Source organism: Papaver somniferum, unplaced genomic scaffold, assembly GCF_003573695.1.
Source record: "Papaver somniferum cultivar HN1 unplaced genomic scaffold, ASM357369v1 unplaced-scaffold_76, whole genome shotgun sequence".
NCBI lineage: Eukaryota > Viridiplantae > Streptophyta > Magnoliopsida > Ranunculales > Papaveraceae > Papaver > Papaver somniferum.
In genome coordinates, this window is record NW_020650526.1 from 3,133,352 (window position 1) to 3,150,032 (window position 16,681).

General features: G+C 35.9%; 1 protein-coding gene and 1 non-coding gene across 2 annotated transcripts; one reads left to right on the plus strand and one right to left on the minus strand.

The window, feature by feature from the left end:
* Positions 1 to 9,395: 9,395 nt before the first annotated feature.
* On the plus strand, positions 9,396 to 9,467 carry TRNAP-AGG. The gene has a single exon. It is a non-coding gene; the product is annotated as a tRNA-Pro (tRNA).
* A 1,087-nt stretch (positions 9,468 to 10,554) lies between these two features.
* Positions 10,555 to 12,789, minus strand: LOC113344404 (peptide-N4-(N-acetyl-beta-glucosaminyl)asparagine amidase A-like). The gene has a single exon (XM_026588383.1). The coding sequence runs from the start codon at positions 12,645 to 12,647 to the stop codon at positions 10,845 to 10,847; it is 1,803 nt and encodes a 600-aa protein (XP_026444168.1). The 5' UTR covers positions 12,648 to 12,789; the 3' UTR covers positions 10,555 to 10,844.
* Positions 12,790 to 16,681: the final 3,892 nt, after the last annotated feature.

The window sequence follows — 16,681 nt, forward strand, 5'->3', positions numbered from 1 at the left end:
CTTATTGTTGTAAACATATCAGGATGTCTCTTTACACCAAAAGAGTTTCCCTGCGCAGTACTAAACATTATCTGCAGACACTGTTTTTATTAAGTTTTAAAATGAGACATCAGAGACTCAATTTTTTGTGTATCCGTCTAATGTATTTTGTAAAACTTGTAAAAACAAACTCTTGGATACTTCTCAATTTTGTTGTGTGCAAAAGTAGTTGGAAGGAAACTCTTTCTTGGTATCATGGTGTGCAAGGATACTTTGTATTTTGTTTTCCTCTCCATACAAAGAATTGCTTTAAAAAAAAAAAAATTGAGTTGATACTCAAAAATTTCTCGTCTATATTTTGATTCTCCAAAATAAATTTGTTTTGTGCTCCAAACATCCATAGGATTTTTGTTTTAGCCAAAAGATTCTTGGATTAACAAAATATAGTGTAGCATAAAACAAACAAGCCTTTGTGTGCACGCGTGCAGTTCATGTATGTTGAACTTGTAACCACTATGTGTGAGAACCGTGTTCCCAAATGTACAAAACCGGTTCAGGTACCATCCTATCCACACATAAAAAGAGGAAGAGTTTTTTTCTTGTTCTTTTCACCTTCATCTCGACAGTTCGAGAACAGAAAAGAAAAACCCAAGAGTTCGTAAACTTATAATCTCACAAACCCATTTCTCGATCGTTTTGAGCGTTCGTGGTACCATTGGATTCACAAAATGAATTTTCACAACGGGTTAGTCTTTGTTTCATATTCTCATCCAGTTCCGGAGCTTATCCATCATCAACAGTACGTGTACCCGGTAAGTTCTTCATCGATTTTTAGCTTCACTTTGGTTTCAATGACATCTAGGAAGAGATTGAGTCGTGGTGAGATTTCTGGTGCTAATGCTTGTGGTGAAACTTATTATGATTCAAGTTTGAGAACTAGGTTTGTTAGCAAAGAGGCTCGTGCCCACTGTTTGGAATATAGCAAGAAACTGCCTATCATGGAAAGATACTATGATTCTTCAAAAATTAGTGTAGAATATCTCTATAGGTTTTTTAGAGGTTTTGAATGGGGCATAATTCATCAACCCATGGGAACTGCTCATGTTGAAATGACTTCCCAGTTTTATGCTTATTTACATGAACCGGACCTTGTCAACTGCACTTTTAAGACTATTGTGGGGAATGAAATCATTCTGGTAAATCGTCAAGTTATTGCTGAGCTCCTGAACTTGACCCGGGTTGGTAAGTTCCAATTTCCACCCCCTGAGCATGAAAGGTCGTCTCCAAACGTGCTGTCGAATCTTCTTCTTAATAAGAATGTTTCCTGGAAAGATGGAAAGATTGATGTTCATGGTGCTGAGTTGTTTCTTAAAGTTGCTGGAAAACTGGTTGTGGCGAACATGATGCCGAGTACAATGGACAAAATATTATGGACCAGGTCTCTTGTCTCATTTCAAGGATTTGTAGTCATTTCGGGATCGTTGCTTTTGGAACTGATTTTGGAGGGCCAAAAGTGTTAACCATGGCAAGCATCGAAAATATGAAGAAAAACTCAACTAGAACCTCAGCAAGAACTTCAACAGTCTCAAACACTGATATTATTCATCTTCGACAAGAGGTGGAGTGCTTGAAAGAGCAGTTGGAGTATGCATCTGCAGCTTATCCTAAACTGATTGAGAAGTTTGATGAAATTGCTAGGGACTATTATGAGATGTTGGGTTAAATAATGTTTAATTGTTTTGTTTGTTATGTCTCAACTTATGGTGTTTTCTGTTGAATTTCTTATGTCGAACTTATTAAAACTGTTATTTTTTAATGGTTGTAATAACTTTATTGGTATTTTAGCCTTGAATGATTTTATCTTTCAATTAGATTTCCAAATGTGTTAAATTCATAAGAAGTTTAGCTGAATGTATGTCAAAAGTTAAGTCTATTATGTCATTATGGAAATATTGATAAAAGATAAAATGAACTTTTGTATATTCCACATTATTGATCTTTCCCTGATTCACTTCTATGTGAAAGTATTGTATGGCTCCGTAAGTTTTCTTATGTTGAGCGTTTCCGATTAAATTAATCATTAAGGTTCTCTTGTGGTTAATTTATTCGACTTTACTGGATACAAATTCATGTTTCATGTGATTTGTTAATGTCCAAAGAAATCCTTCTTTTCTTGTAAAAGTAAGGTCGCTCTTGTTGTTCTTTCGGGGATGACATTTTATGGGGGAGAGTTCTTAATTGAACTTGTGCTTATTTGGCAAATCTTTGTGGGGAGTGCGGCTGTGGAATATTGTAGGAGTTATCTTGTATCTTTATAAACTCCTTGGTGAATACACTAAGTTTAGACTATATGAAATCATCGAAACCAAGTTGATATGTTCTCCTTTAGTCATGAAGTATCTCTATGATAATTTTATTATGAACCCGTTAATTTTCGTACCTTTGCCAATTTATATTGACAAAAAGGAGGAGAATTATTTTTTAGTTCACACTACATACATATGGTTTACGAATCATTATCTAAGGGGGAGTGATGGGTTTTCAAAGTTTTTGTAGTATTAGGTTCGTTGAGACTTGTGAAAGCAATAGATTTTAGACTTATAAAACTTAAAAAGAAAGAAAACTTAATGCAAAATTGATTTCAAGATATTAAAAATAACCAAGACATTGATTCCATATTACACAAGAATGAATGATGGTAAATAACCCAAAACTTTAATTATCTTTTAAGTCCATTGTTTCTTAATTCACAAATAATCAGACATATTCTCAAATATTAATTGTATTCCCTAAGCATAGATTATCAATTGACTAAACAAAGTATAACCTATCAAATTGAATCACAACTAGTTAGTAAAATTACGTAAACAATTTAAAACTCTGCAAAAATAGTGATTGAGTGAATTATAAATTATAAATTAGAGAAAATAAAATAATTACCAATTATTCATGCGTAAATAGCTTCCTCAGTGCCTTGATTGTGGGAGAATTAGCCTCTCATCATGTTGGAAACACGCTCAAAAGTTGATTTCATTGCTCAAAGTGTTTACAAATGAGGAAAATGGGAGAAAATGATTAAAACCGGGTTTGTAACAATTATATTTGTTACAAACCGAACTGTTCCAGAGAACGATAAAAGTAAACTGTCACTGACATTGTAGCATAAACGACTGTTGCATGTGCGTCTTATGTTCTTCGTGTTCTTCACTACACCAGCAGAAACAATTTTCCTGGTACTCGATCTTACGCCTTTGTGATGCTCTAAACTCTCCCAATTCTCTCCGTAGTGCCTTCTCTGACCTCCGAACACTCATTATATACTCGACCGGGCCTCAAAATATCTGCAATAACTCCGGAATTATTCTCCATAACTCTGCGAGCCTCGGGAATATTTTGTTTCCTTTTCTTCTCCTGTACGCGTCTGTAGCAGTCCAATTCACTCCAAACTCTTCGTATTTATCTATGTCACCTTCCAAATGGTTGTTAGAGTCATCCTAGCATACGCAAACTCATTCCAACTCATGCAAATCCCGTGAATATCTCCATCCATGACGTGCTCCCTGTTTGACGAGATTACGTGAAATCTTCCCCTTCAATCGAATTGAAAGCTCTTAGAAATACTGTTTAGTCGTAACAGGGTGGTATCAATCAAAAACAGACAATAAATTCGACCAAATCACAATGCAGAATCCGACCAAATTATATTGAAAAATACCGTGAATATCAAACTCCCCTGTCTTGCTTCGAATGGATTATTAAGCCAATTTTAGCTGATTCCTAAGCCCATACCATCCCTGTCTAGCTGAATTGAGACCATCCAACAAAAATCAGCCATCGAATCTCATGAAATCACGGCCAAACGGTGAACCCTAATTCTGCCAGTTGCCTGCAAAGCTTTCCCGCCAAAACTGAAATTTGAAATGAAGAAAAAGTGCTCTGATCCAAAACGTGGGCGCCTTTAACAACTGGGATGCCTGAGGGTACCCTTATCCAAAATGAGGATGCCTTTAATACTTTTTCCGGGGGTGCCTTTAACATTTTTTCGAGCCAATTTTTCCGAAAATGTTTATTTCCAAAAATACCTAAAAATACATAAAAACAAACATAATATTAGTACAAAAATCGAGTTCTAACAATATAGACATTGAGGACAATTCAGACACAAAAATGTGTCTATCAAGGAGCAGTTTTCATTGTGAGATGAAGTATTGACTAAGGGGGAGTGATACATATCACTAGTATTATTGTCAAAGTTGTGATACAATTGAACTTTGATGTTGTGTAATAATACTATGACACTGTATAACAATATTTGAGCAATTATTTTCGTATTGTTATGCATACGGATCTTCAACAACTGTGATGCTGAGTTGAACACGTTCAGAATCACAGGAGTACTTAGAGTGACGAAGAATTTAAGAAATGTTGAAGAACAAAGGAAATCAAGCATTTGGATGAGAAGCTACAAAGTTTGTTTTGTAATCCATATGTATTGATAGTTTTATCACTAAAATTGACAAAGGGGGAGATTATTAAAGCACTGCTCGGTCGAACTCGCAAGCGTTGCTATCTCAAGCTTGTTTGTCAAGTTTAGGGGTCAAAACAATAAGTCTTGATTTCTAGTCTACTTATAGCTATGCTCGGATTAGGATAAAATGTGTAGTTGAGCTTTAGACTTCATGGCGTTCATCAATTGAAGACGAAGATCTACTAAGGGGATCTTGGAGGAACTTCATCAACAAAAGGTATGTGGAGACTTGAAATCATCTATCACTCAGAAGTCTATTCTATTATATCTCCTATCGAGACTAAGTCGTGTAGCTATATAGACTTTATATTATACACATTTGATATTTCGAGCTGAGTTTAACTCGCTTATATCTTTCTCGAAATATGTGTTGGAAAGATTTTTTCTTTAACTACGTTCATCATTATTCTTGAAGAGTTTAGTTGGAAACAATTTATTGGTTGGAAACTAAATAATGAGTCAAAAGATGATCATGTGAAAATCGCCTTGTAATATCTTACATGATTTGTGTGAGACAGTCATTTGATGTAGACTTGGAGTATTTCGTATTGATCATTCCATCACTTGAAAATTACCTATAAGCTAATAGTTTGTGTGAGACAGCTATTGTCGTCTTCTTAGGATGTTTCAATGATTGAAATGGAAGTTTATAACAATTAACTATTGTCTGGATATAACACAGTATGCATACCCTATGCAAACTATTGTAAGAATGATTCAGTACCGGGAACCAAGTATGCCTACCCGTATGCGAGCGGTTTTAACTGTTAAAGTCCGGGAACCAATTTTGCGCACTCATTTGCAAACTATTTCACCTGAGTTCGATCCGGAACGACAGTATGCGTACCCGTTTGCGAACTGTCGGAAAAGATCAAAGTTCGGAAATCTAGTTTGCGTACCCGTTTGCAAACTGAGTTGGTTTAAGTTCTAAAATTGGTTAAGTATGATTTCATACTCATGAAAAAATACATTTATAAATTAAGGAATGCAATCTTTGCAAACCGCGGATAAAGTGTTCATGATCTGATTCTTTTGAATCAATCCGATTTTGCTTCAATTGTGTCTTGTATACTTCTATGAGAATGTAAACAATTGAAAAACTCTATGAGTAACACAATTAGATTCATTTGATTATCATTTGATCTAAAAGTGTTATGATGAGTGTGGTTAATACAAAAGTGTTCATATGGCTAACTTCGGTTAAGTATTGTTGAGCCAACTCAATATACACATTTAGGTACGGTTACCCATATCTAAATAAAGGTATATTTCATTTGTGTGTAACAAAATAAGGCCATATTACGGTGGAGAGATATTGCTTTGGTTTTAAGCAAACTTAGCTTGAATCTTAAATCAGGTTGTCATCTAATGGTGAATATTGATTGCTTTCTTTCAAAGTTATCAAACCTTGATTTGAAGACTATATAAGGGAGAAATCTAGAAACTGAAAAACCCCATCCTCACACCTCTTGTGTGATACTAGTTGCGACTAGAGTCGATTCTCCTTTAACCTAAGTTTTTCCTAAAACCATTATAGGTTAACGACTTGAAGACTTCATTGGGATTCTGAAGCCAGACCCAACTATTTTCCCTGTAGTTGCATGTTCTGATCTTACTTGTTATATCGTATTGAGTACTATCTTCTCTAAGATTTGCTCGAGATTTATTTCCGATAGGTAAGATATAAAAAGTAACCACAAAGCTCTTCGTCTCATTCTTTGTGATTCCACAATAACTTGTTCTACTACCATATAGTTAAGTTATTGTGAGGTGATTGATATTTCTAGGTTGTTCTTCGGGAATATAAGACCGGATTAACAATTGGTTCTTGTTCACCTTGATTTATCAAATGATGGAACAAAAACTTCATAGGTATTTCTATGAGAGACAGATTTATCTATCATAATAAACTTTTCTGTGGGAGACATATTTTTTTATCAAGTCTTCGACTTTGGATCGTAGCAACTCTTAGATGTGGGTGAGATCAGCTAAGGGAATCAAGTGCGTAGAGTCCTGCTGGAATTCATAGGCGTAAGAAACGCGATTGTACCTTAATTAGTGTGAGATTGGTTAGGGTCAACTACATTCCAGTCTGAAGTTAACTTGTAGTAGGATAGAGTCTGTAGCGGCTTAATACAGTGTGGTGTTCAAAACTGGACTAGGTCCCGAGGTTTTTCTGCATTTGCGGTTTCCTCGTTAACAAAACTTCTGGTGTCTGTGTTATTTCTTTTCAGCATTATATTTGTGTATATAATTGAAATATCACATGTTGTGTGTAGTTCAATCAATTAGATAATCCAACCTTTGGTTGTAGATATAAATTGATTGATACTTGAATATTGGTCTTTGGTACCGTTCAAGTTATTTCTCATATCAATCGGGCTCACAGATTTTTATCTGTTCGATTGCAGATTGTATTGTCTTGGATGTTTTTCCTTGATTGAGTCTGACTGTCTAGTGGATTCTCTTGGAATTATATTGGAGTTAGTCCATATGATTTCCGAACGAAAGATTGGGTGTGGTTGTTAGACCCCCGTTTTTTCAATCAGTATCACCGCTTCCTGTTTGTAGTTTCATTTGTATCATGAAAGATATCTAACTGTTCAGGTCTTTGTTAATTGTACCAAAACGACTTGACAACCTGGAAGCATCACGGTTTTTTGGATTCCCAGTTTCTTGATAAAATTATGTAAAATTTCCCCCCTAAAGCGTATGATGTGGATGTTAAACACCATCGATTGGAAGCGTAAATGCTACATAATCTCTGCAAATAGCTTTATCTTCATCCAAACTAAACTTTGGAGCGCGAACTCTTTGTGATGAAGTATTTTGTGTTTCCGAGAGGATTGCCATTTTTTTGAGAGTTTTTCCTAAGATTGAGGTAAAATTAATGAGGTGTTTGAGATTGAAAGATTAAGATTGAGGAGTTTTTAGGAGTTCGGGATTAAAATTGAGGTGAAATTGTTAGAAGTTATGGGTGTAGAAGGTGTGTTTTTGGAGTTGAAATTGATTCTATTTATAAGGAGTGGAATTGGACTCGTGGGATGGTAGCCGTTGACAGATCAATGAAGGACGCTTGTCTTAATGTGAGACGAGACTCGTCTCTGTATGAGCCAAGCATCGTCCCAAAAGAGGTCGACCGATCCAACATAATGTTGTCATCTTAAGTTTAGACGTGATGGACCCCTTTTATTGAGGGTTTTTCCATCCATTTTACTCGTTTGCCAGTCCCACTGTAGGGGGTAAATGGGAAAATGTTTTATTTTTCCAGTCTCACTGGATTGCTCTAAGGGGTAAAGTTACGAAAATACCTTTGCGTATTCTGATTAAATCTAACCCATTTGTAATATCAATTTCATTTACTCTTTTCCCTTTCCTTCTTCATCAATCTAATGAACAATTCCTTTATCCTTCTCTACGTTTTCAATGAAAAAAATTCGATTTTTAGAATTTTTTTATTGTCGATTAATTGAATGGCATATTAGGTCGAAAAAATTGAAATTGTTGAAATGCAGTTATAAGATTGTCATGGTATCTCTTCACCTATCATGACGACTTTTCATATTTATTTACAGTCGTCAAGATTGTAGGATGAATATCATGACGACTTTTTAAAGTGTTTTTATTTCTGAAAGTAACATTCACTGGGTCGTCATGGTATTCATCCCTAAATCTTGACGTCTAGTGATATAGTATGAATATCACGCATCGAAAATCTAAACCATGACGATTAATAATTCCTAGAAAACAAGTTCTCCTTTGCCCATTTTTGTTACTGGTCGTCATGGTCTTGTAAAAATAAGATGACGATTAGTAGACAGTCGTCAATGTGTTTCATTGCCGATCATGATAATTGTAAATGGGAAAACCAATATTTGGATTGCATGTTTTGTTTCGGTCAAGCATGCCGACTAAGTTTGGTCGGCGTGCTTTGTTGCAGTCGAGCATGCCAACTAAATTTGGTTGACATGCTTTGTTTTAGTGGAGCATGCCAACTTTTCATGGACTAAATTCTGAAAGTATTTAGTTGGTGTGCTTTTTTCCAATCGAGCATGCCGACTAAGTTTGGTCAGCATGCTTTGTTTCAGTGGAGCATGCAGACTTTTCATGATTGGATTCTAAAAATACTTAGTAGGCATGCTTCTTTTTTTTTTCAATCGAGCATGCCAACTAAGTTTGGTTGGCATGCTTTGTTTCAGTGGAGCATACCGATTTTTCTTGGAATGAATTCTGAAAGTACTTAGTTGGCGTGATTTTTCTTAGTCGAGCATGCCGACTTTTAATAGGCTGAATTTTGAAAGTCTAAATTCCTGCAATTGTTTGACGAATTAAACCAATAAAACCCTATTCAGTTCCATCTTGAGAAGTGTTTTACTAGAGTAATTCATTTTCGTTAATAAAATCTCAAAAACCAAAAATATTCCAATTTTTTCATAACAAGATTCATAAATTAAATCTAACACAAACAATAATCACAATGTTTACTTAACAAATTTAATCTAACATTATTAATTTAATAGATTAGTGCTAATTAATCTAGGATAAATTAGGCATTAATAAAAATATATGGATAAGGAGTTCTGAATTTTACTTTCAAGTGACCCTATTTTATCTTTCACTATCCCAATTAGCTTGGGTATATCCCAATTCGGCAAGTAAAGTATCATTTCCTCTTTTTCCTTTTCATTTTTTTTTTTAATATCAGATTAGTATTATTACACACTCCAGTGCAGAACCCTTCATTTTTAAACCATCGGGCGTGTTATTGGTGTTGGTATCACTTTGAATTGTTACCGGGTAGAAAATTTTGTATTTATGCCACGACCTGCTTTGAAATCAGTCGTGCTGGAAGTAAGTTTATAAATATTTGAGATAACCTCACACCAAAGGGCAATTGGTCTAGTGGTATGATTCTCGCTTAGGGTGCGAGAGGTCCCGAGTTCAATTCTCGGATTGCCCCTTTTTTTTTTTTCTTTTTTTAAAAACACAGCATGCAAGTCTGACAAAAGCTGTATAATCCACCTGAGTTACTTTGGAAAGCTGTTGATTTTATCAGCCTTTTGTCATCCAAGTCTGACAAATTTTGAGCTCGACTACTTTGAATGTAGTGATGTGGAAGCAATTGTTGAGATGGTGTGTACCAGACTATATTAGTCTTCTTAACCACACTGCTGCTGCACTTTTTGATTGTTGAGAATGCAAAAAAACAGGCAAACAGACTCTGATATGGTTACAAAGATGTACCAGCAGGGCACAAGCAAGACTCTGGTAGCCCCTGTGCATTAAGCTATTCACTGAATTACAAATGAGAAGCACAATGTCTGTTTATAGGCAAGTATACTAGACCAATGTCATGTTCTTAATTTGTAAGCAAGCAATTCGATAAGAAGTTGAATTTTAGTAACCAGCAGTTTTGCTTCACTATCTAAAAAGCGTCTCAGGAGTTCTGTACAAACTACAAACCTATGGTATGCTCGTCTATCACTTCACCCCTACGCTAACAACACATAATCTGCTTCAGCTGACTATAATGCCGCATTTGTTTTTCAGAACTCCAGGAAGTAACTTTTATGTCTCTACAAGAACATACCTCTTTTAGTTTTTAGACTCCAATCACAAAGGAGTTAAACTAACAGTAACTAACTTTGTCATAACATAAGACCATTCTCCATATCTCTAATCTTAAACTCTTAGGTTTCATCACAGTTGCGCACAGGGATAACAGTCTCTTGTTTCAGCTATACAAGTTCTAAGGATACCAAACCATCTAACTATATACCAATAATGTAACATCTATGCAGAACAATAATGGATAAGCTGAAGCGGGTGTGTGTTCAGCAAGAACAGGCGATTCACCAAATGCATTGCCAAAATCACGTTGACTAACAGGCGATTCAATCGGTTAGGTTATTTAGAACTAAGTTGTGTTCAGGGTACCATCAATTTTCTGTAATTGGCCTGAAGGTTTGATGAGGCATATATGTTTGATTAACCTAATCAGGAAAGACAAATTATTAAGCAGCACTTTTCTTTTATGAGCAGCAGAGAAGAGAAAAACGCTAATGAACACTTTACACACATAGATAACTATTAAGGTTGAAACTGTTAGACCTGAACATAGTATTGAGATATACATCTAGGAACATTCATTACAGGCCAGCTGAACAGCAAAATGCAGAACATTCGAGAGCAAGATAACAAGGACCAGTTATTAATGTGTCACTGAAGTTAGGTATTTGAAACATGATCATCAAAGACTTACATGCATAGTGCACAAAACCGTAGCGTAGAAACACCGATCCCCCCCCTCTCTTCAGAGCGACTTCCCACAGTGTAATCATCCAGGTAGATGCTCTCCAAGAGTGAAACGAATAATTTTTTCATTTCTAAAGCCTGAGTCGTACTGTCCTTTCTGCTGGCATGGGTCACCTGTTACATTGTAAAGAATAGTGTAGTTTGAACTACTCACGTTCCAAAAGTAACATTCATCAGGACCATCAAGGTGGTATACTTGTTGAGTACTTCCCAATCCACTTGTCACCAAGTGCCCACTAACATTCATCGCACCCTGTGCTTGTTGTGAGTTGTTTAGAACGCTGGACACCCAAGGAGACGAACTTGAACCCCCTAAACGTTTCTCGTTAAATCCCAAGGAGACGTACGAAAGCGAAGTGTAGTTCCCATGGCCTAGAGGGACCTCTTCAGTACGGAAATATATCGGAAAATTTTGATATCTTTCATTTGTGTATATATAAGAAGATGAAGATGGAGTTATGGCATAAACACGGCTACTTGCATCTGTTGTCTGATTCACAATTTGTGAACTTCCGCCCAATGTCATTGCGTTAGTGAAACTGAATTCCTGAAATGAGTTAGTAGTGATATTCCCATGAGAAGATTTAACCCAACCTGACGATGAAATCGACCTGACTGCGCTGGTAACATAAGAACCCTTTTTCTTCGAAACCAAAGTGATTTTAGAAGGTGGATTTTCATTTCTAATCAACTCTCCTGTAGTTGCGCCACTCTTACGATCCAACCAAATATGCAAATTTGCATCAATGTACCATTCATTCAAAGCATTCGTAACACCAAACCCAAACTCATGTTGTTTCCCATCCAAAATCTTCCCTAAAAAAGGCGTAATTTCGATATCATAAGAAGGGAGATCAAATGACCCAATGGCAGTAATGGGTCTCCATAGCAGAGGATTAATCCCACCAGTGAAAACCACTGTAAACGGCCAAACTGCACCAGCATCCTCACCATTTAATCTAACAACAACCTCTCTGAAAGGTCCATTCCCAGGCGTATTCGTAAGATTATACGCCTTTATATACTCATTCGGAGGATTCCCATACCAAAACTCATCATCAGAATGAAATGACACATACACTTCAAGCACTGCCCTATAAGAATTCCGAGGTACTGCAAACCTTTTAGACTGAATATCAGTGGAATTCTGAACCAAAAACCATAACCCATCATTCAAAGGAAGGTTTCTTGAAATGGGTATGATCAAATCAGCTGGGTTTTCAACATTTGATAATTTATGATCAAGTGGATAAAAATGAAATGTCAAATTGACATGGTAAATCCCAGTATAAGTAGAATCAACAAGATTACCAAGATAAACAGCTAGAGTCTGTCGCTTTACAAGAAGTGAAGTATACCTTGTGATATCTTTCTGGACAGTCCATATAATCCCAGATGCTCTTGGTTCAGCAGTACAACTTCTGAAAATCTCAACACCACTTAACCAAATTCCAAAGATTCTATCAAATTGTCTTCCTCTAGCTGTCGATTTCCATTCTAGAACGATTTTTGAGAAACCCTTTTGTGATGATGGGCAATTTGATGGGGGTTTGTAATTGGCAAGCACTGGTGATTTCCCATATGTGTATCCAAAATCATGCTGTAGAACAAGAAGAGAAGCACATGGAATTTTTGCATTTGGGGGTGGTTTAATGGGTTTTGTTACTTGGAAATAAGTTGTGATTTGGGGATTCTTATCATTTTCCAATTGTGATGAACTGAATAAGTTATTGGTTTTGTGGAGATCTGCAATGGAAGAAGAGATAAAATGTGTGAGCAGATAGAGGATGAAAAGAGCAGCTGAAGAAGAAAAAGAAGAATCCATGGAAAATGTTAGAAAAAGGGTTTTTTCATTTCCCTTTAATAATCATTGTTGGATTCCAATTTTAGAGAATCAGTAATGGGGATTAGTAAATTAAGATTATCTGTTAGGTGTTAAAATTAGTGATTTGGGTTTTGTCTTTCTCTCACACACTCATGAAGTGCTGCTGGTATAATAAGTATTAAGTGATTCTGGTTGGTCCAACTGTCCTTCAGCAGTAAAGTCTTCTGTTTCTTTTACGCTAAGAAGTGGTTTAGTGAGATTCGATGTTGCTGATGGGGTACCAGATTCCACGTGAGGGTACCAGAATGCATATAGGACAAAATAAAAAATCTTCTGCATTTCGTACCCTTCTGTGAAATCCGGTACCCCTATTAGTAATATTGGTGAGATTGTCGATTTAAAATGGAAAGATTTACACGCCATTATGTGCCAAATGCTCTTGCTTTAGTTTACTATTTTATTTTAATGAAAAAGAGTAGCTCAGCAAAACAGGTCAGCTAACTCAAGGTTGCTGAAAAGCCTTCAACTGGGCTAACTCTAGCACCTGGTTGAAAGACCAAATTGCTATACATAATAGTTTGATTTTGAGTGATTTCTGGAATATTAAAAAATTGTAAAGAAGTAAGAAGTTGCTGGAGGTTTGGACCCTTTCAGTTGAGGTTTTCTAGATAATCAGACTGAATACATAGTTTAGCTAATCTAATTGCCGATAAATTTTGACGATATTGAACTTTGGTTAAGTTGTCTAGGAAAAAATCAACTGCTTCAAAATTTTCTCCCCTCATTTGGTGGAATCCTAGTTGATAAGCCTTCTGGACTGCTTTAAGAGCAGAGATGTCTTGAGCTTCAAAGTTTATGTTGGCTATGTGAAGCTCTTTTCCCCACTCCTGAAAATCTCAACACCACTTAACTAAATACCAAAGATCCTATCAAATTGTCTTGCTTTAGCTGTTGATTTCCATTCTAGAACAATTTTTGAGAGACCCTTTTTTGTTGATGGGCAATTTGTTGGTGGTTTGTGATTTACCATATGTGTTCGCTTCTTGATTTCCAGTTGGGCTAACTCTAGCACCCGTGTTGGTTAGTAATTAAGTATCCAGAACACTACATGGTTTGCATGGTTGCTTTTCTATTTGGATAATGGTTAGGTAGCATTTGGTTAACCAAGTTTTCACAATCTCCATAGAATTTATTGAGTTTTGTGGCATGTATAATGATCGAAATGGTGAAGGTGTACATTAAAAGTCATAGATTTCGTTATCGGAACTAGATGTATTCTTCTGAGAATTAGTAGATCTGCTTACTAAATTTCGTTATATAATTTAGCACTTTAGGCTTTCAGTACGGGGTTCTTGTCACATTGTCTGTGGTGCTACGGCACCGCATCCTTATACTGTTGTTGGCATATGATGAGTAAAGATTGTTGTTGATATGAAAAACAGTTCATACAATCTTATGCAAGAGATGATTACTACATAAGAAAAAGTAGTTCATATCTTCTAGCGAGAGATAGTTGCTGCCATCGTTGGTAGTTCATACTATCTAAACTAAAGTAAATGAATTATGGTTGTGCTTGATCCCGTCGAGCAACGGAGACGGTTGGTTGCTGCTCCGCAAGGTTGTTCATATCATCTGAAAAGGGTTGGTTGCTGCTCTGTAGTTCATACCATCTATTTCGAGATGATTGTAACACTAACATCGACAACTGGTCAATTTTTATGATCGAAAATTGGCCGATAGTGGTTGGCAACTGGCCAAATTTTATCATCGGAAACTGGTCGATAGTGGGTTGGCAACTGGCCATCCTTTAACATCGGCAACTGGCCGACAGTGGGTCGGCTACTGGCCATCCTTTATCATCGACAACTGGCCAATAGTAGGTTGGCAACTGGCCATCCTTTAAACTTGGCAACTGGCCATATAAACTGTTAGAATCGGCAACTGGCCGCATATTTGTGGAGTTGGCAACTGGCCATATAAGTCTTTTATTTTGGCAACTGGCCGTCTCTTATTTTGACAACTGGCCAGTCTCTTATAATTGGAGAATAAATGCTAAGTGTGCTTCCTTAAAATGCAGTTTGAGTAATTCGAATTCGAGTGCTCAGAAGAATTTGAAGGTCTGGTTACTTGAGTCACGTATCGGAGAGACGGAGTTTGCTAAGCGGGACGAAACCCGATTCGCTGGAAATCCAGATTTTCTGATCCATCACAATTACCGTTGAGAAGCTCCACACGAGCTACGAAGTTCTAACAATTCCTGGTTCTTATTTAAAGAACATACTTAGAAGGAGTACAGAGTTATCTCTTGTGTTTTGAGAATAACGATTCAATTATGTTTAAATGATTGGTCGGTACTAAGTTGAGCCATTTATTTTTTGCGGCAATTGGGAGCATGGTAATCAGATAACCTTCTCCTAGAAGTTGAAAGCTTTTCCATTTTATTTTTTTACAAATATTCATTCGTTCATATCTTTTATTTTATTTTAAACATGCACTTAGGTTGCCAACCAAAGCTTTGTACAAATCCTAATTTTATTTATTTATTTTTCCTAAAATTATGATAATAATAACATGCACTTAGAAAGTTCGCTTTGTGCATTTATTTAACATATTGTTTTTCATTCCCTTTTTTAGATAAAAGGAAGATTTTGAGCTAAGGTCTTCTTTTTGATCTAAGAATAAAGGTAAACCCAGGCTCCCGTTGAGTTAGGTTCCTCTCAATTTTGGATGAACCATGCTTCTCGAGAATAATTCATTGAATTAGATGGTACTTACGCGCTCGAGTTTCTTCTGAACGGTTCTCGGAAAGATGATTTGGTGCCTTCAGCACCTGTGAAACATCCTGAAGCTGAGGATGTAATCAACTTTTCATTTATTTTCTTCAAAAAGAGTTATCTTATTACATGGAACCGATAGATCTGGTCTGTTTTTTTGTTTTTTTGAAGTCGACGAATGAATTCACTAGAGGAGTTCATCGTACTAGACGTTCGAAGCATAAAGTTGCCGAACCCACTTTCGTGCAACCTTTGAAAGTTATGTGTTCTCAGCTCAAATCTAAACTTGAGCTAGAATGGTCAAGTAACTTGAGGTTCTCTAAATTCATAAAAGATTTGAGTTTTTTTTTTTTTTTTTTTTTTTTTTTTTTTAAGTGTAGAGAATATGAGCGTAAATGAGAATTTTCGCAGAGATCAAGTATCTCAATTGACTCAGGATCTCAATAATGATATAGAACAATTGTCGTATCCAAATCAATTCTCTTTTCCTCTTTCGATATTGGGGAGAGATCTAATCAGGCTGTTGCTGCTATACTCAGATACCAATGCCAATGTTGGTGCCGATGTCGAGAGTTCAGGTCGGGGTAGTGATGAAGCTAATCAGTCTTTTCAAAAAGCTGATTAAAACTTTATATATTTAGTTATTGTTTTGTCAAATTCTTTTCTAATTTTAATGAAAGTTTCACTTTTTTGGCTTTTATTCATAGAGTTTCGATGTTTATTTTGTATTAACATTTGCACTCTTTTTGCTATTACTCCCTTTTTAATTTTATATAAGGAAATTTTGAAGATTGAGTTTTTGCAATTTATAGTTTAGATGAAATTTACAACAATAATTTTGGACAATTTTCCTTTTGGAAATTTCCATGCCTTAGTTGAATTTCAGGCTTTTTAGCCTTTAACTTTTCATCTCGAATGCTCGACCTGGATAAGCTAAGTCATATAAATCTATAACTGCCTCAATTTTTCGAAATATTTAAGTTAGTCACTTGAGTTATCTGAGTCGGAATTCAATCTCTTTTGACCTTTAAATTTTTTTAGTCTTTTTGTCAATGATGTTTAGCCTTTTGGTTTCTCGATCTTTGTAATTTTACCTTAGTATTTCGATCTGCTGAAGTTGGACATTATTCTTTCAGTATATGCTGTTTGATTTTGTTTATTTTATTCCTTGTATTTTGGAAATAGAATACTTTATCGATATGAATAATTTCTTAGGTCGACTTTGCTCGTGGTCTTGGATTTGACCTTTAGATTTAGATA